A 21163-nucleotide genomic window follows, 5' to 3' on the forward strand; every position below is an offset into this window, starting at 1 on the left:
GCATGTTATTGAAATTCTACAGTTATAAACTGGTACATTTCTATTGGAAACGGTTATGACTATACCCAGCAATATCTTCATAGCTATTGTCCTGGAATCCGACTCAGGTTCCTCAAGAATAATCTAGCAGAAGGAAAAATAAGAGAATAAGTAAATACATGAATAGCTATGTTTAAAAGCAGAGTATATTCCAATCTTACTTATAAAATTAAAAACCAGAAACATATCTTTCAGTAGGGGTATATTTTAATCACTTATAATACATAAATGCAACTATGCACCCACTTAACATTATGAAGTCCATTGTGAAGTATGCCAAATGTTTAGACTAAAACACAGAATACAAAAGGTGTGCATTGACTTCACCTGCTGGAAAGCAATCATGGAGGGGTAGATCAGTCCTAAGTGTCCAATTCCCAATTCTTCTCCATAAGCTGACTGCATCTTTCCTGCTTAAAATGTCTTAACTAGTTACCTACTTAGCTTCAAAAAGCGACAAAAAAACAAAAACATGTATTTTACCAGACTGTGGATAAACAGGATATGATATTCCTTGTCCCTATGACAGTAATACTTCCTGATTACTATGCATGTGTCTTAATCCATTCAGGCAGCTATAACAAAATATCCCAGACCAGGTGACAAATAAACAACAGAAATTTATCTCTTATACTTGTGGAGACTAGAAGTCAAAGATCAAGATGCTGGCAGGTTTGGTGTCTGGTGAGATTTCACTCCCTGGTTCACAGATGGCCATCTTCTCGCTGTGTCCTCACATGGCAGCAGTGGGGAGGAAGCTCTTTGAGGTCTCTTTTATAAGGGCACTAGTCCTATTCGTGAGGGCTCTTTTCTCATGCCTCCAAAAGGCCTCCCGTCCTAATGCCATCACATTGGGGGTTAAGCTTCAACACGTGTATTTGGGGGACACAAAAACATTCAGTCCCTAACAATAAACTCCTGGCAACAGTGAGCTCAGACACCCATGTGGGAAGGAAATCTCAGGTCCTGGCCTGAACCGGAGTAGGCAGGGTCCCAGGCAAGTCACTGTCTCAGAGTGATAATGACACAATTAGTTTCCAGCAACAGGTTGGGGAGAAAAAACCAGGACAGGTCTTCACGTGGCTGTTTATTTTAGAAAGTGAATAAAACGTGGTTTATTCTGTAAACTGCAAAAAGCAGGAACAATGTAGCCCTTGAGAGTCTGAGTGGCGCTCGGTTGCACAGGGAAAGGAGAGCAGCAGGCAAACCGAGCAAAGGAGGATCACTTGCAAAGTCACAGCGCTGAAGCCTCTCACTTGCACAGACGCCCTTCAAAGCCCTTTCCTATCACATGCGAGTTTACATCCCTTTTTGTACCTGATGTTTATTTGGCATTCTTTTCTTAAGGATGATTTTTAAGGTGTGCAAGCCTCACGCACACAAAACCTAGACCTGCTGTTGAGTACAGTTTCTATATATTAAAACTTGAGAGAGGGAGACAGCCAGACAGGCAGGTAGGTAGACAGAGACAAAGAAAAAGACAGAAGAGATCCACTTGACAAAACAGCCAATTCAAAGCAGCTTCGTTTTTTAAAAAGTCCCAAGAAAATAGGAGACTCCAAAAGAATGGTTGATGCCATGCCAGCAGAAAATGCACCTGACCCAGATGCCTGGGTGGCTCAGCTGTTAAGCCTTCAACTCTTGGTTTTGGCTCAGGCCATGATCTCAGGGTCGTGGGATTTGACCCCCATAGGGCTCTATGCTCAGTGCAGGGTCTGCTTGAGATTCTCTCCTACTCTGTGCCCCTACACCCCCCACCATGTGTGCTCTCTAAAATATACAAATAAATAAAATCTTGGGGTGCCTGGGTGGCTCAGTGGGTTAAAGCCTCTGCCTTCGGCTCAGGTAATGATCCCAGAGTCCTGGGATTGAGCCCTGCATCAATCCGCTCAGCGGGGAGCCTGCTCTCTGCTCAGAGGAGAGCCTGCTTCCTCCTCTCGCTCTGCCTGCCTCTTTGCCTACTTGTAATCTCTGTCTAATGAATAAATAAGTAATACATACAATATTTTTTTAAAAGATTTTTATTTATTTATTTATTTGACAGAGATTGAGAGAGCAGAAGCAAGGGGAGTGATAGGCAGAGGGAGAGGGAGAAGCAGACTTTCCGCAGAGCCCAATGCGGGACTCGATCCCAGGACCCTGCGATCATGACCTGAGCCAAAGGCAGACACAACCAACTGAGTCACCCAGGTGCCCCAAGTAAAATCTTTTTTTTTTAATTAACCTGCCCAAGAAATGATTAAGGAACTAACTTTTAAAGGATTCCAACATCAATAATGAAAAGTTTTCTGGAGCTTCCCTAAGGAAGCCGGGCAGAGAAAAACGCGCTAACATTTGCCATCCTTTGGGACTTGCCCACCCGACCGGAACTAGCTTTCATCCTTCTTTAATAAAATCTGCCATTACTGAATGTAGCCACTAGATGGTAGACGTGGCTTACTTGGCGTAATTATTTTGCGGCATTGTGCTAAACATGAACGTTTCCTTTAATTCTTAAATCTCTGAAGTAAGTTTTGTGCGTTTCCTCACTTTTCCGATGAGACTTAGATCTGTTCAATAGCTTGCTCATATAGAATAAGATTTGCTATGACTAATTCGGGGGTTTGCCCGGTGAGATACATAGAAGTTAATTCTGTTGGCACAAAACACAGGTTAGAAAGGGTATGCCAGCTTTCTTCCTGCCTCCCTTGTGCCTCGAACTCTCCCTGCAGCTAGAAGATCCTTGGCCTTTCTCAAAGATGTTGTGGGATCAGGGGTGCTCCGACCTCCACCTGCCTGGTGAAGGTTTTATCCCCTCCCAGGGGCCCCAGCAGGCACCTTGCTCAGAGCACTCAGGCGCCCACTAGCATTCAGGTCTAGCGGTGGGTCCCTGTGTGTCTGGATCCCCGCCGCATGTGCTCTCCCTGGCTGCTCCCCACCTCCCTCCTGCATAATCAAAAGCTGAGAAAAATGGAGCACCCTTGGTCCCCATGGCTGCTTCTGGTCAGGGCAGGGTCACTCTAGAGAGCAAAAGGCACTCACCAGAGCCAGCCTTGCAGTGCTTAACTTCTCTCCCTGCCGCTGGAAGTTTGGGGCATGTCATAAAATAGTCTTTTCATCTCTTTCCCTTGCCAAAGGCCCCAAACGCCAGAGAGAAAAGTGAGTGGGAGTGGACATGGTCGCTTTCTGTCACACAGAGGACATGGCTCCGTTCTGACCAGCTTTGCAGAGCAATCTCTTCTGCCTCAACCCACCCTGCCCCAGGCCAGCCCCCACACACCCAGATGTGCCCCTAACGCTTGGGCCACCATCAAAGCAGCATGTCTCGCAACAGAGAAAAGCCCAGGACCAGACAGCTTCACTGGTAAATCCTACCAAACATTTCAAAGAAGAATTAAAGCCAATCCTTTGCAAACTGCACCCAAAAAATGAAGAAGAGGGGGCACTTCCAAACTTATAGATGCCAGCATTACTTTGACCCAAGACAAAGACACCACAAGAAAGCTACAGGACAATATCCCTAATGAATAAAGATGCAAAACACCTCAACAAAATACTGGCAAAATGAATCCATTAGCACATTAAAAGGATCATGCCCCATGACCAAGTGGGATTTATCCCTTGAGTGCAAGCACTATTTCAATGTATAAAAATCTATTAATGCAATATATTAACAGAATAAAGGCTAAAAATCATATTATCTAAATAGATGCATTAAAAGCATTTAACAAAATGTAACACCCTTTCATGATAAAAACTCTCAACAAACTAGGAATAGAAGGAGCATATCTCAACATGGTAAAGGCCCACAGCTAAAACCACAGGTGAAAAACTGAAAAGTTCTTACAAAGTAAAGAACGCTCACTCTTGCCATGTCCATTCAACAGGCTTAGTGGGCCTTGCCAGAGCAATTGGCTCTGGCAAGATATAAATTGGAAAGGCAGAAGTAAAAGTATCCCTGTTTAGAGAGGACATAATCTTATATACAGAAAACCCTAAAGATTCCATTAAAAATCTGTTAGAATAAGTACATTTAGTAAAGTTGCAGAATACAAAGTTAACATACAAAAATCAGCTGCATTAGGATACACTAAAAATAAACCATCTGAAAAAGAAGTAAGGAAAACAATTCTACTTCCAATAGCATCATAAAGAATAAAATACTTGGGGTGGGAGGTGCCTGGATAGCTCACTTAATTAAGTGTCTGCTACTCAGGTCATGATCCCAGGGTCATGGATAGACCCCTATGCCAGGTCCCTACTCAGTGGGAGTCTGCTTCTCCTTCTCCCTTTGCCCCTGCCCTGCTCATTCTCTCTGTGTATGTGTCTCTCTCTCTCTCTCTTTCTCTCTCAAATAAAGAAATAAATAAAAATCTTAAAAAAAAAAACAACTCATCAAATTAGACTTATCCTACTTCAAACACATAGGGGAAGCTCTGGGGCTGTGTTCGCTTCACAGAGCACAGAGGCCTCAGAACGGGCCTCCTGAGCCTCGCAGGGCACACAGGGAGAGCAGGAGCTAGAGGAAGCCAACAAGAGCTCCCTCTATCCCCAAGAGAATTCTCCTTGTTCAAAAGATAGCGGTCTACTGAGCCATGTGCCAATCTGAATAAAAGTGGTCAGAGTTGTAAAAGAGAAATTTTAATTTATGCTGAAAAAACGTTTTAGGAGGCAACATCTTGATGTTAGTCAGAAGCAGGTAAATCATGGTGCTTTGCATTTTCTTTCAACACAGGGAGCACCTGAGATCCTACAGACAGGAAACGTGGGGAAGACAAGTCTAGAGACATATGCATCAGGTACACTCCAAAGTTCACCTGTGAACAAGACAGCAGCAATAAGCTAGATTATTTTAGCAGTTGAAAATTTTTTTAACTAATAATGCTCAATTAAAATCAAGTCAAATCTTTAAAGACATGTCCTAAAATAGAATGAGAAACAGGAACCCCAATTTCGAACACCAAAGATTCTCATTTAAAATGTCCTTTCCCAGGGCTCCTGGGTGGCTCAGTCAGTTAAGTGTCTGCCTTTGGCTCAGGTCATGATCCCCAGGTCCTTGGATCAGGCCCCACATGGGGCTCCCTGCTCAGTGGGGAGCATGCTTCTCCCTTTCCCACTCCCCCTACTTGTGTGCTCTTTCCCTGCATCAAATAAATAAATAAAATCTTTAAAAATAATAATAAAATAAAATCTCCTTTCCCAGGGTCCGTGGGTGGCTCAGTTAAATGCCCAACTCTTGATTTCAGCTCAGGTCATGATGGTGAGATCAAGTCCTGTGTGGGGCTCCACAGTGAGTGTGGACTCTGCCTGGGATTCTCTCTCTCCCTCTCCTTCTGCCCCTCTCACCACACACATACTCCTGCTTGCATGCATCTGTACACATGCTCTCTCTTTCTTAAAATTGAACAAATACATACATATATACATATTATCCTTTCCCGACTGTTACCCCACACCTGTTAATGGCTGGACCCATCCTTTTTTTCCTCCTTCCTATATACCCAGAGCTTCCAGTAGGAGGGCCTGCAACCCGCTCTCTGCTTCTGACCTCTACCAGGCCAATTTCTGCTCTGTTCCCTGATGTAAAAACTATTTTATGAAAATAATAGCAAAATCCAGCATTTTCTTTGATGTGATTTTTTTTTAATGTGGTGTAGTTTACATTCTCCAAACTCTCTAGAATAAAGATGAAAGGTCCAAAATACAGAGTTGTGTGAATCTACTCCACATTTGCCACCAATGCAAATGAGCCATAAGAACCCTTTGGAGCATGCAATGTGCTCCCAGACCCAGCCATTGCTGTGATAACATCAGCTGGATGTCCCCGCATTCTAGGCATCAGGCTAGGGGCTGAGGCCAAATTAATTCCTAAAGATTTGTGCACATTTCAGATAGATGAAGGGTACCCATGAACTCTCTGTAATCTCTTTGCACTTTATCTATAAATCTAAAATTATTCCAAAAATTACTTAAAAAAAAAAATGTGTACACATGAGAATTACAGTGATTCTAAGAAGTACTATTTCCTTCCATGCCCCAAAGTATTTGGGCCCACCCACCCCCTCCCCAGGCACTTTGCATGGTGCAGCCTCAAGGTCCCCACGCCTCCAGGTGACATAGTCTGCTTCCACTGAGCAGACAGACACTTGGTAAAATACTCGAGTGCAGACCATATCTATCCTGCATCCATAGGGAGACTGTGGCAGTTATATACTATGAAACCAACAAAGTTACATACTATGAAACAAACATTCTATAAAACAAACACAGGAAACAGGGCAGAACATTTTACTGTGAGTTAACCTTCTAATTTATTACTGGAGAGAGAGTAATATTTACATTATTTCAGTTCATGTTCAAGAAAGGCTCCATGAAGCCTGACTGCTTACCTGGCTTCCTAGAATTCTTGGCAAAACAACAACAACAACAACAAAAAGAAAGTACTAGCCTAGACATAGCTCTTCCTAAAGAATCAGTCCATTAGTAATTCAGTTTCTATCATCTGGCATCCACGAAAACAACATTGGGTCATAGGAAACCTCAAGAAGACATCTTACAGGGCTTCTGAGAGTGAAATTTACTGAATTTGTCTGTGCAGCTACTCTACTCACTAGAGGGCATTCTAAGCTCATGAGACATCTGTGGTGAAGAAAATAATGATCAAGACAATAAAATTACTTTGTTTATTTATTCATTTCTTATTTATACCCCATATCTCTTCACTGAAATTTGAGAGTACCAAAAATACACATTATAAGACTCAAAAAGGTAAGGAAATGGAGGGAAAGGAAAAACAAGATGGCGCCATGGAAGAGGTCAGAATCTTAATGGTAGCCCATCAGCCGTAGAAGGTCTTCCCACTTCTTTTTTTTTTTTTTAAGATTTTATTTATTTATTTGACAGATAGAGATCACAAGTAGGTAGAAAGGCAGTTAGAGAGAGAGAGGGAGGAGGAAGCATGCTCCCTGCCGAGCCGAGAGCCCGATGCGGGGCTGGATCCCAGGACTCTGGGATCATGACCCGAGCCGAAGACAGAGGCTTTAACCCACTGAGCCACCCAGGCACCCCAGGTCTTCCCACTTCTAAAACGTACTCAGCACTATTACTCAGAGCTACAATTCTGGTGTGGATAACAAGCCAGGATCTTAAAACAGAGGTCATAGCTTGCAATTATGCTTACCTTTCTTTCACGACTCTCAGAAAGTTTTTGGAAAACATTTTGGTTTCGCTGCCCTGTTTGCTGGTCGATGCAAATCATCTGGCATCTGTGACAAGGCCCTGAAACCTGGCAGGTGAGAAGGGAAAAGACAACATTTCCATGAAAGTGACCAGACATTCCCACTGGGCAGGGAGGAAGCTGAGTGCAAGAGGACAGGTTGTAAGAGGCAGAATCCAGCTCCACTCACACAGGGGGCTTATCATACTCTGACTGCAAGGAGCCAGAACAGGGCACCTCCTCACAGGGTCCTGGGGAATCATCCGTGTTTGCTCATCAGCTGAAAACCTGCCGCTTCAGGGCTTTGTAGAGAAAGAAAAGAATGGTTGCAGATCTTGGATGATTATCTCTGGTTTCTTCCTGGATCCTCCCAGGAAGAAAAAAACTAACTGATCATAGAGTAAACTAGGAGAAAATAAATATCCACAGCCCCAGCACAGAGTCACCAGTAAGAATCTTACCGTGTCCATGACCCTCTGACCCAGAAATTTCACTACCAGGAATTTCACAGAAGAAAAGAACCACAGCTGGGGCACCTGGGTGACTCTTGGTTTTGGCTCAGGTCACGATCTCAAGATTATGAGATCGAGCCCCATTTGTGGCCTCTATGCTCAGCTCCGAGTCTGCTCAAGACTGTCTCCTTCTCCCTCTGCCCCTCCTGCTTGTACAGGCACTTTCTCTCAAATAAATAAATCTTTAGAAAAGAAAATAAATGAATCACAAGTACAAACAAAGCTCCATGTACAAGGATCGTTCTCACATTATGTGTAGTAGGGGAAATCTGGGAGTATCTTAAACATCAAACAGTAGAGAAGAATGGCCACACTCCATGTATGTATCATGCAGGTATTAAAATTAATCTAGAAAGGGCTTGAAATAAAAGGGGAAGTATTTATGTCTATAACTAAGATAAGTAGAAAACAAAATCACAAGTGTATTCATGTATATATGCATATATATGTGCATACATATGTGTCTTAACAGGGGTCATACCATATGGTAGAATGTCTATTAGTCTGTCATGAGCACAAATTGCTCCACAACGAGAAAATCTCCCATAAATGTTAACACAAAAAAAGAAAGTATGCACTCGGCAGTAACAAAATGCTTCTTTTTTTGCACATATAAAAAGGGCAAAGGCACTTGATTTTCTCCTTCAGATCTCTGCTCTCTCATGGGCAAACACAAAGTATGCACTGAAATCAGAAACAACTAAATGTGGATGTGTCTTGGCCTGTTCCGATTGCTTTCCTTCTGGCTGGTGGGCACCAAGCCAGGGGAAACATAACCTCACTGTGGTACCAAATTCAGGATGTGCAGGCCTCCATAAGCAGCGAGGGGGGGTTGTACAGGGCTCTGCCCAGCACTGGCCCTGATCCCGGGCAGACATACCACCTCTCAAAGCCTCATTTCATCATCCAACCCCTTAGCTTGACTCAGTGAGAATTCCAGATACTAATTCTAGGATGCAAAGCCCAGACCTGGCACTTAGTCATGCTCAAACGTGGAAGCTCTTATGATTATACATAAGAATCCCTCAGATGGAATAAGACTTCCATAAGATCAGAAGACTAAGCCCACCAGGATCAAGAACAGAACATTCTATTTTCTCTGCCTAGGATATTATGATTCCCAGGCCAGGACCCCTCTGAGGCTGCTGAGCCATGACCATCAGAAGAGATGTCCCCAGCAAATGTGGTCCTGAGAGGAAAGTATATACCAGTACAAGCCTTTTTCAAGAAACAAGAAAGGTCTCAAGTACACAACCTAACCCTATACCTAAAGGAGCTGGAGAAAGAACAGCAAAGAAAGCCTAAACCAGCAACAGAAGAGAAATAATAAAGATCAGAGCAGAAATCAGTGAAATAGAAACCAAAAGAATGGTATAACAGATCAACAAAACTAGGAGGTAGTTCTCTGAAAGAATTAATAAGATTGACAAACTCCTGGCTAGACTTATCAAAAAGAAAAGATAAATGACCCAAATTAATAAAATCATGAGGAGAGATCACAACCAACACCAAAGAAATACAAACAATTATAAGAACATATTATGAGCAACTATACACCAGCAAATTTGACAATCTAGAAGAAATAGATGCATTCCTAGAGACATGTAAACCACCATAACTGAACCAGGAAGAAACAGAAAACCTGAACAGACCCAGTAAGTAATGAGATTGAAGCAGTCATCAGAAATCTCCCAACAAACAAGAGTCCAGGGCCATTGGCTTCCTAGGGGAATTCCACCAGACAGTTAAAGATTAATAGCTATTCATCTGAAACTGTTCCGAAAAATAGAAATGGAAGAAAAACTGCCAAACTCATTTTATGAGGCCAGCATTACCTTGATCCCCAAACCAGACAAAGACCGCATCAAAAAGGAGAATTACAGATCAATATCCCTGATGAACACAGATGAAAAATTCTCACCAAAATACTAGCCAATAGGATCCAACACACATTAAAAGGATTATTCATCACTACCAAGTGGGATTTATTCCTGGGCTGCAAGCCTGGTTCAATATCCACAAGTCAATCAATGTGATACAATGCATCAATAAAGGAAAGAACAAGAACCATATAATACCCTCAAAAGATGCTGAAAAAGCATTTGACAGAGTACAGCATCCTTTCTTGATCAAAACTAAGTGTAGGGATAGAGGGTACATACCTCAATATCATCAAAGCCATCTATGAAAAACCCACAGTGAGTATCATTCTCAATGGGAAAAAACTGAGAGCTTTTCCACTAAGATCAGGAATATGGCAGGGATGTCCACTATCACCACTGCTATTCAACATAGTACTAGAAGTCCTAGCCTCAACAATCAGACAACAAAAAGAAATTAAAAGCATCCAAATTGGCAAAGAAGAAGTCAAACTCTCACTCTTTGCAGATGATACGATACTTTACGTGAAAAACCTAAAAGACTCGATTCCAAAACTGCTAGAACTCATACAGGAATTCAGTGAAGTGGCAGGATATAAAATCAATGCACATAAATCAGTTGCATTTATATATACCAACAACAAGACAGAAGAAAGAGAAATTAAGGAGTCAATCCTATTTACAATTGCACCCAAAACCATAAGATACCTAGGAATAAACCTAACCAAAGAGGCCAAGAATCTGTACTCAAAAAAGTGTAAAGGACTCAGGAAAAAATTGAGGAAGACACAAAGAAATGGAAAAATGTTCCACGCTCATGGATTGGAAGAACAAATATTGTGAAAATGTCTACGCTACCTAAAGCAATCTACACATTTAATACAATCCCTATCAAAATCCCATCCATTTTTTTCAAAGAAATAAAACAAATAATCCTAAAATTTATATGGAACCAGAAAAGACCCTGAATAGCCAGAGGAATATTGAAAAAGAAAGCCAAAGTTGGTGGCATCACAATTCCAGACTTCAACTTCAAGCTCTATCACTAAGCTATAATCATCAAGACAGTATGATACTGGCACAAAAACAGACACATAGATCAATGGAACAGAATAGAAAGCCCAGAAATAGACCCTCAACTCTATGGCCAACTAATCTTCGACAAAGCAGGAAAGAATGTCCAATGGAAAAAAGACAGTCTCTTCAACAAACGGTGTTGGGAAAATTGGACAGCCACATGCAAAAAAAATGAAACTGGACCATTTCCTTACACCACACACAAAAATAGACTCAAAATGGATGAAAGACCTCAATGTGAGACAGGAATCCATCAAAACCCTTGAGGAGAACACAGGCAGCAACCTCTTCAACCTCAGCCACAGCAACTTCTTCCTGGAAACATCGCCAAGGGCAAGGGAAGCAAAGGCAAAAATGAGCTATTGGGACTTCATCAAGATCAAAGGTATTTGCATAGCAAAGGAAACAGTCAACAAAACCAAAAGACAACTGACAGAATGGGAGAAGATATTTGCAAATGACATATCAGATAAAGGGCTAGTATCCAAAATATATGAAAAACTTATCAAACTCAACACCCAAAGAACAAAGAATCCAATCAAGAAATGGACAAAAGACATGAACAGACATTTCTGCAAAGAAGACATCCAGATGGCCAACAGACTCATGAAAAGGTGTTCAATATCAGTTGGCATCTGGGAAATACAAATCAAACCACAATGAGATACCACCTCACACCAGTCAGAATGGCTAAAATTAACCAGTCAGGAAACAACAGTCATTGGTGATGTGGAAAAGGGGGAAGGAATCCTGCTACACTGTTGGTAGGAATGCAGGCTGGTACAGCCACTCTGGAAAACAGCATGGAGGTTATTCAAAAAGTTGAAAATAGAGCTACCCTACAACCCAGCAATTGCACTACTGGGTATTTACCCTAAAGATACAAATGTAGTGATCTGAAGGGGCACATGCACCCCAATGTTTATAGCAGCAATGTGCACGATAGCCAAACAACTATGGAAAGAACCTAGATGTTCATCAACAGATGAAGGGATAAAGAAGATATGGTATATGTGTACATATATGTGTGTACACACACACACACACACACACACTCACACACACAATGGAATAGTATGCAGGCATCAAAAGAAACGAAATCTTGCCATTTGCAAAGACGTGGATGGAACTAGAGGGTATTACACTGAGTGAAATAAGTTATTCAGAGAAAGACAATTATCATATGAGCTTTCTGATATGGGGAATTTGAAAGGCAGAAGGGGGGGTTATGGGGGTGGGGAAGGAAAAAAATGAAACAAGATGGGGTCAGGAGGGAGACAAACCATGAGACTCTTAATCTCACAAAACAGAGGGTTGTGAGGGGGTGGGGGTAGGGGGATAGGGTGGCTGGGTATGGATACTGGGGAGGGTATGTGCTATGGTGTGTTATGAAGTGTGTAAGCCTGATGATTCACAGACCTGTACTCCTGGGGCTAATAATACATTATATGATAATGAAGAAGAAGAAGAACATTAACAACAAGAGGAAGAAGAAAGGAGGAGGAGGAGGAGGAGGAGGAGGAGAAGAGATGTCCCACAGAAGGGATGTCCCACCAGCCCTGGACCTGGGGGCCCCATCCAACAGACAACACTTCAAGTAAAAATCCTGTCACTTTGGTAAAAGGACTCTCTCTTAAAACAATTTCTCAAACTGGCAGAAGGAAAGATATTTTCCAGGTACTTCTTTATAACACCAAGACAAAGAAATCAATTTTCTTAAACCATTGTCATTTTTAAGCTTTTTTTCTAGTACTCTTTTATCCATTGGGATTTTTTTTTAAATTGTTTACAATGGAGTGCCTGGGTGGCTCAGTGTGTTAAAGCCTCTGCCTTCGGTTCAGGTCATGATCCCAGGGTCCTGGGATCGAGCCTCTCTCTGTGCCTGCCTCTCTGACTACTTGTGATCTCTATCTGTCAAATAAATAAATAAAATCTTTTTTTAAAAGTTGTTTACAAGGATACATATTCTTTGAAAAATAACTCAAATGATACAGAAGTTTTAAGAATTAAAAGAGGAGCTCCTGGGTGGTTCAGTTGGTGAAACATCTGCCTTCAGCTCAGGTCATGATCCTGGGGTCTGGGGTAGCAGAACTGAGCCCAGCAGGGGACTCCCTGCCTGATGGGGAGCCCGCTTCTTCCTCTCCCTCTGCCTGCTGCTCCCTGCTGCGTGTGCTTTCTCACTCTCTTTCAAATAAATAAATTAAATCTTAAAAAAAGAATTAGAAAAGAAAGCACTCAGCAGTGGCCTCCCTCTCTGTCCCCAGAGGCAAGCAGCTGCTAGCAAGGCTGTAAGTTTGACTCTGGCTTACAGCAGGACACTCTCTGGGCTCTTAGAGGCCACCCCATGCCCTCCCTGTTGGCATGACTTCACAATACGTATTAGACGCCCTCCCATGTCTGTACTCAGAGACGACCCCATTCTTGGGCTTTGCCATAATGCCTGGCATTCCTGGGGACTGATGTTCCCCATTATGCTATGAAGCCATGTAAACAGTTTCTAATTCTTTGCTCTTGTCACTGATACTGTGATAAAGGTCTTAATTCACACAAACTTCTTTGCCATTTAACATTTTTTAGCGTCGGTCTCTTTAAATGAGATTCTCAATTTACCCTAAAGATAAAGGCAACAGGTATCAAAGTTTTAATGACTTGATGATCCCCAGGGAAAAATTACTTTCCAAAGGAGATGTGCTAAATCTTTTGCATTGCCAACAGCCTCCGCTTCAGTACTAGCATCGGCAAATGTCTTTTAAGTTAGTTAAAAAACGTCTTTTAAGCAGTTAGTTTTTAGAAGACACAGTACTAACTATAGTTGCTACTTTTTGGTGCCTACACAAAACTACATTGTATAAATATAGCACAACTTATTTAACCAATCTCCCTTTTGTAGATACACAGGATGTCCTCCAATTTTCCATATTTATAAAAGCACTACAATAAGCAAGATTGTAATACTGCTCTGCATGCTTGTATGACAGTATTTTATGGAATAGACTTCTGCCAGTGAAAGTTATTAGGCCAAAGGGCTGGCATATTTTTACTTTTATTAATGTTTATTAAAAGCAGTGACCTAAAAAAAAAGAAAAGCATCTCAGGAAAGTTTCTTAAAGACTCTTTCCTATAAACTTGAGAGGCAGGGTTGGGGGCCATAGCGGGTAGGGAGGGAAAAAAATGAAACAAGATGGGACTGGGGAGGGAGACAAACCGTAAAAGACTCTTGACCTCATGAAACAAACTGAGGGTTGCAGGGGGGTGGGGGCGGGAATAGGGTGGCTGGGTGACGGACTTTGGAGAGGGTATGTGCTATGGTGAGCGCTGTGAAGTGTGTAAGCCTGATGATTCACAGACCTGTATCCGTGATGCAAATAATACATTCTATGTTAATTTTTAAAAAAATGTAAGAACACAAATAGCCAAGAGAAATGGAGGAGGTAGAAACATAAAATTCTTAGTCTGGAGTATTATCTCCTTTATTGGGGAGATTTGGGGATTAGGAGGGATGTGGGGTCACCCTACTCATACCTACGGTCTTGTCATACTTATTACTAACATTCCATTTATTGTAAGGTCACCCAGGATAAGGAGAAAGACGTGAATATCTAAAATTACTACTAAAATGCCAAAAGGCAAACAGATTGGTCCCTGGCTAAGAGAGTAAGCAAGAAACACTCAGATTTTCTAATCAAAGGCTCAGAATTGTCAGTCCTCGTTATGTAAATTTTGTAATCCTTCTAGTCTGCTGCTTCATTCAGGAACGGTATGCACACTCTGGAATGATGGACACAGTTAACAAACAGGGGGGAAAGCGATGAAACGGTGCTCACACACAAGATTCACAGATGTGGGGCATGCGCACAGAGGTGAGGAGAGAGAGGAGGAGGGAGAGAAGAAATAAAGATTTGAGGTCTACAAAAAAAAAAAAAAAAAAAAAAGACTCTTTCCTGTATTTCTGTCCCCCAGTACCTGAAGAGGCACAGGTGTTCTTGTTTTCAGGACTCACTGTGACCGTGAAAGGAAGCTAGTTCAAGTTCTTTCGCTTTCTTCTTTTCTTCCTTTATTTCCCCCTCCTTCTCTCCATTTCTCAAACACCATAGATTAATGCCTGTCTGGTATCAGGCAGGATACGAGAGCAAGTGTTTTAAAGACACAGCAGGGACACAGCAATGGGAAATCAGAAGGAGAAGAGGAGGTTGGGAGGCAGGGATGAGGGGGGCGGGGGGGGGGAAGGTTGGTGCCAGAGACAGGTCTATGGGAGTGAATGTCAGACAGAGAAGAGATTGCTTTCTTCAAGGGGGAGTGGCTGCCAGGATAAGAGGAACTTTGGGGAGTTAAATGGGAAAAGAAATTCTTTAGGACTTTTTTGTGCCACGCAATTCAACTGCCCTCTAAAACCTCAGACCTCTGACATTCTTCAGTAAAGATTTTGGTGCTTGTTTCCTGCTTTTCTGGGTATTACAGTGCTGTTCCTTCCAAATGCAGAGCCTTCCTTCCAATTTGTTCCTTCCAAATGCAGAGCCGGGACACAAGTGACAGTCACTTATAACATCAAATAACAACATTCCTATCACAATAGTTTCACCCCCCCACTAAGAACAGAGCACATTCCCTGCAGATGACCCATTCTTCCGTCCCTAGCTCTTCCTTATCTTTCCTGGCTACTCCTTCTCTCAACAGCGCCTGAGCATGTTGAGTCCTGAGACCAGGACTATTCTGGGCTTTAGAGGGACATCAGGAAACAAAACATACTTGGGCCACCCCACCTTGTGTGCTCTGAAGGCATACAGAGGTGCCACGCAGAGCTGAACCTTCCCAAGGAGGGGACATCTGAGTGGAGGCCCTAAGTGGCTGCAGGAAGAGCGTGCCGGGCAGGAGGAACAGCAGGAGCAAAGGCACTGAGACAGGAAGTATGGCACGTTTAGGAAATGGAGAGAAGGGCCCTGTGGCAGGTGGGGGAGGGCTGGTGAACTCCCAGACACCGGAGAAGTCAGAGGACTCAGGTTTCAGGGGCCCTCATTGGCTCCAAGGAAGAATGCAGGTTTTAGCCTAAGACTTCCTCCCATCCCACATGATTTGGGGAGCTCGGAGGCTGGGTAGAGAGGGCAGGCCATGGCTTTGTCTCTGACAATGAGCTCCTCCACAAGGGCTGCCAAGGCCAGAAGGCAGAGTGAGGGAAGAAGGTGGAGTGGCCGTGGGCACTAAGGGAACATCAGGTGTCTGGATCTTCCGCCACAAGCCCCTGACGGCAGGAAAGTCCAACAGGTTCCAAGAGGATAAAGTTCTCACAGACACAAGCATTCTAAGAAAACAGAGTTTAAGCCTAAACACAGTGATATGGTGAGGAGGCACTGAGCCTGCGATCACCAGTACACTACATATTTTCTCTGCCCCATGGAAGGTACCACTGCCACCTTCGTGGGGAATAAGCCCTGGGTCCTTCCAGAGGGAGCCCCAGAATGCAATGTCACACACTCACCTGCTGAAGTTTGGCGGGGCAGAGTCAAAGCCAGGGAGGGCTTCCCGCCTACCACCCTCCTGGCCTCGAATAGAGGTCAGTTTCCATTCGCAACCCTTGAGGAAGGAACCGAACTTCCCCCAGCTCACCTGGAAATGCAAGGAACCAATTGAAATCTCATCCCACTTCTCTTCTTCAAAAGCCCTTGTTCCGTTGGTAATAATATTGGCACGGAACCGTGAGATGAGGTCTTCCATTGAGAATAATTCCTCCTTTCCATTCTCATCACTGTTTAAGACATATCAAATGGGGGGGGTGGGGAGGAGTGGATAATTGCACTGTTGTAATTATCCAACATTTCTAGCACTCGATGCCTGACTTCACCAACTGTCCTCTGGCCTGAAGCCTAGATGATCAGAACAAGCTTCTACCACAAGTGGAAGGCCAACAGAACACCCATCTGTTAAACAGACCTTGAGGGTGTCCCCTGGGAGATAGTCTCACCTCCACGGACAGGCCTCCTAGAGCTGGTGGCAAGGGTGAGTAGATCTTAGCTGAAGAGATGAACGACTCTGGAAACCAAGTGAACGGGGATCAAGTAAACCAACTTCTATATAAATATCCATTCTACAGGGTGAGTCTGGACGAGGCGTTTAGGGAGCATCGATAGGCTTAATTACCAAGGACCTATAATGTTCCAAGAGCTCATACTCTTTTTGGATATTAGAACATCACAAAGCAACAGCAACAGCAAGTACATTCCCCACAGAGGACAGACTGGTGGTTACCAGAGGCGGGGGGGGGGGGGGGGGCAGGCAAAATGGGTGAAGGGAGTCGAAAGATACAAGCTTCCAGTCATAAAATACCTACGTCACAGGGATGTAACCTACAGCATGATGACTATAGTTATTAACACTGTGCTGCATATTTGGAAGTTGCTAAGAGAAAAATCTTAAAAGCTCCCATCACAAGAAAAAGAATTATCAACTACATATGGGGGCAGATGTTAAGCAAACTTATTGTGGGGATTGTTTCTCAATATATATAAATATTGAATCATTATATCATATATCTGAAGCTAATGTAATAGTGTATGTTGATTATAGGTCAATGAAAACAAATTCACTTCCTAGCTTCCAGCCTGTTTGCAGTTTTAACTAGTATATTAGTTAAAATAACTAATTTTATTAGCTATTTTAATGAAATTTAATTTAAATTTTTGTAACTCTTGTTTACAATTTTTGTTTACTGCCATGAGGCCCCATGAAATGACTTTCTGAGCCTCCAAGCACCCCTTCCCCCAAGGGAAAAAGCACTGGAAAAAAAAAAAAGCCTCTGAAAACTTCAACAAAAAAAACACACTGTACGATCCCGTTATATCAGGTTCGAGAACAGGTGAAACTGTGGTGAACAAAATCAGAATACCAGTGACCTTTGGCAGGGCTGACTAGAAGAGGATACGAGGAAGGTTCGTGGTTTACTAGGAATATTCTCTACTTGATCTGGGTGGTGGTTAAATGGGCATATACATCTGTAAAAATTCACTGAGCTATGGGCTTACGATTTTTGTGCTTTGTTGTGCTTCAGTAACAAAATCTTTTAAGTTGGGGGGTGGGGCAGAATTCTTAAGTAGGAGTGGCATTTTCCCTGGAAACAGAACCTGAAAGGCTCTGGTGGAGGATAAGGCTACATCGCCATCCCCTCCCCGAGCAGGGAATGGTGTGTGAAAAGCCAGGAACCAGGAGAACCCCATCTAGTTTTGATACTGCGTGTGACTCCCATGACCAAAAAGTAGGATGGTTTCCTCATCTGAAATGCAAGGGCTCATACTGTCCAGTCCTAAAATCTTTTGATTCTGGATTTACCTTCCAAGTTACAAACCCTCCTTCTGTGCTTTGTGAAAGGAAAAACTTGATGTTCAAAAGCTATCGTGGTCAGCATATGGATTATAAAGTCTATCAAATTTGAAAGTAGAACAGAGACACCAACCAGAGAGTCCCAAGCGACCCTCCCAGGTTCTAGAAACAGGCTGGTCCTCCTCTCTCCTCCCCGTCCCACCCACTTCCTGCTCCCCAGCCCTACATTCAACCAGGAAGTATGGTCCCTCCTGGTAGGAACCAGGACTGCAGCAAGCCTGTCTCTACCTCCTAGTTTTGCACACCACAAATCCCAGACGACCACTGCCCTACTCTCTCCAGGGCTCTAGGGACCTGAGGAGGAGTGTCACATGGTGCCGGAACAGCTTTGTGAACAGCCAGGGACCTGCCACTGCATCAAACTTCTGTACCCAAGGAAGGCGAGCTGGGCCATGGCCAGGGAACTCTGTTGTGTGGTTTTGCCAAAGGCTATAAAGAGAAATTACTAAAAACAGTGCATCTGTGTCATTTTTATTAAGCTGTATCAATACATGCTTATGAGCATGCACACACGTGCCCAGGACCACAGGGCATGTGAGTCACAGGATCCCCAGCTTGTGATAACAGGCGTGGGCTCAGCTCTCCTGGCCGATGGACTAAGGACAAGCAGCTGGCCCCAGCTCTCACATAGTAATGGGCTGACTTTTTTGCCCTAATGGTCTGATTCCCTTGGGACTTCAATGTCCTTTAAAGAACATTAAAGAGGGTTGAATGAGCCCTTTCTAGAGGTGACCCTCTAACACGCCAGGGCCCTTGGAAATCACTGGGTGAGTATAGACAGGCAGTGGTGCCAGTTCTGTCTGACAACACAGGCAAACAGCTTCTAGAGCTACAACTCTAAAAGCTCCCATAATCACCCTTCTTTCCACTCAAAATGACTGTGGAAGTAGGGCAAGGCTCCTAGGGGACAGGGAGTAGTGGGAGGGTGGGCCTGAAATGAAATTGGGTCAAGTCCAATTCAATTACAACAAATGTGAAGAAATAGAATGATTGAAAAATAAGAATTGGGGTTGACTAAGCACCATGAAGGCATCAGGAGAGACGTGGGAACTGGACCAAAGGGCTTTGTGATTTCCCGGGACCCCGTCTCTCAGCAGGACTCCAGGATTCCCCAGCGGGGTGCCAGGCTCACTCCCAGAGTCAAGGGGTTACATCTGTCTGCTGTTCCCCAGGCAAAGGACCTTACCTGGCGTTTAACTGCTGCCAGAGCTCCAGCACACTAGATCTGTTTATCAGCAAATACTGTGCTTCGTTCACCAGAGAAAGGGTGGCTGTTGCACCAGCAGACTGATCTAAAAGTGACGGAGTATTTTAAACAGTGTAAGTATCCTTTGATGGATGAGTGGATAAAGAAGATGTGATAACCGCACATGCACACACACACAGACACACAGACACACACACACACACACACACACACACCAATATTACTCAGCTATAAAAAGGAATGAAATCTTGGAGCACTTGGGTGATGCAGTTGGTTAAGCACCCGACTCTTAGTTTTGGCTCAGGTCATGGTCTCAGTGTCGTGCGATGGAGGCCGGCATCTCTCTGCTGGCAATTCTCTCCATCCCCCTCTGCTCCGCCCCTCACTCGCTCTCTCTCTCTCTCTAAAATGAATAAATAAATAAAATCTTTTTTTAAAAAATGAAGTCTTGCCATTTGTGACAACAGGGATGGACCTTGAAGGCATTATGCTAACTGAAATAAGTTAGAGATGCTGTATGAGCTCACTGTATGTGGAATCTGAAACAAACAAACAAACAAAAAAAAAAAACCAGAAAAGAAAAGAAAACAAACTCAGATACAGAGAACAGACAGGTAGTTACCAGCGGCAGGGGATAGGGGTGGGCAAGATGGGTAAATGGAATCAAAAGATATAAGCTACTAGTTATAAAATAAATACATCATGGGGATATAATGTATGCCATGGTGACTGTAGTTAATAACACTGTACGACATATTTGAAAGTTGCTAAGAGAATAAATCTTAAAAATTCTCATCACGAGAAAAAAATGTGTAACTAAATATGGTGACAGATGTTAACCAGACTTATCATGGTGATCGTTTCTCTATATATACAAATATCAAGTCATCATGTTGTACATCTGAAACTAATATAATGTTACATGTCACTTACACCTCAATAAAAAGTAGAAATAAATTTAAAAAGAAGACCTGTTTTCTTGGAATGCAAATGAATCATGCTTCCGTTAGCTTGCATTTTTAAAAAGAAGACACTATTTCTACAAAGGAAAAAATGGTGCCCTGGAAATAATAAAAATGTTCTAAGCATCACTCAAATCTCTCAGAAACAGAAAGAAAATGAGCTCTTAGAACACTCTGGTTTTTTTTTTTTTTTTAAGATTTTATTTATTTATTTGACAGACAGAGATCACAAGTAGGTGGGGGAGTGGGGGGAACAAACTCCCTGCTGAGCAGAGACCCAGATGATGCAGGGCTCAATCCCAGACCCTGAGATCATGACCTGAGCCGAAGGCAGACGCTTAACCATCTGAGCCACCCAGGTGCCCCAAGGAAAGATTTTCAGGTATGAAATATATAACAATAAAATAAAATTATGTCAAGGAAGTCAAAGGGAAATACAAGTTGAAGAAGGAAAAGGAAAGAAATAAAATTTCTGACCAATTTAAAGAAGTATGCTCATACATATCTTTTTAAATGAATACTTGAGGATCAAAATACAAAATATTGAGATTCTACTGGTCAATTTAGATGACAATTGAAAAATGTACAAGGAGGTAGGGTAACTCTAAAAAAGTTCGTCTCAGGTGTACCAACCTAAAAATGTTCAAAGCCCTAGCCTGTCAGAGACTTCTCTACCATAATGGCATCTGTGAAGTTTAACATTCTCCAGCTGACGCTCCCCGGCACTGTATTATGCAGGGGACAGACTTCCCTCTGCACCTACCTTCGCCTCAGCCAGGTCCCCATCTCCCCCTAGGACATTCACTGCCACCTCCTGCCTCCCCTCTTGCCCTGTGCTCCCCTCACCCCGCCCTCTGATGCAGCCGTCACATGGTGCCAAGGCTCTTTCTAACACATGTGGCATCACGAAACTCCTCAGCTCA

At 43.1% G+C, this 21163-nt stretch overlaps 1 protein-coding gene across 4 annotated transcripts in view; it reads right to left on the reverse strand.

Annotated features, from left to right (window-relative positions):
* Window positions 1–228: 228 nt before the first annotated feature.
* MOCOS (molybdenum cofactor sulfurase) overlaps window positions 229–21163 on the reverse strand; it is a 61730-nt gene continuing 40795 nt past the window's right edge. For 2 of the 4 annotated variants that reach the window (XM_032310694.1, XM_032310692.1), the window contains exons 12-15: window positions 19258–19363; window positions 16305–16443; window positions 7199–7303; window positions 4644–4835 (exon numbers count right to left, since the gene is read on the reverse strand). In XM_032310694.1, coding sequence (XP_032166585.1) covers window positions 4704–4835; window positions 7199–7303; window positions 16305–16443; window positions 19258–19363 — 482 coding nt within the window. In that variant the 3' untranslated portion in view covers window positions 4644–4703. Of the gene's footprint in view, window positions 872–4643; window positions 4836–7198; window positions 7304–16304; window positions 16444–19257; window positions 19364–21163 lie in introns of those variants that run through there. The other 2 variants (XM_032310693.1, XR_004278091.1) reach the window with 2 other exon arrangements.

Source organism: Mustela erminea, chromosome 13 (assembly GCF_009829155.1).
Source record: "Mustela erminea isolate mMusErm1 chromosome 13, mMusErm1.Pri, whole genome shotgun sequence".
Classification (NCBI taxonomy): domain Eukaryota; kingdom Metazoa; phylum Chordata; class Mammalia; order Carnivora; family Mustelidae; genus Mustela; species Mustela erminea.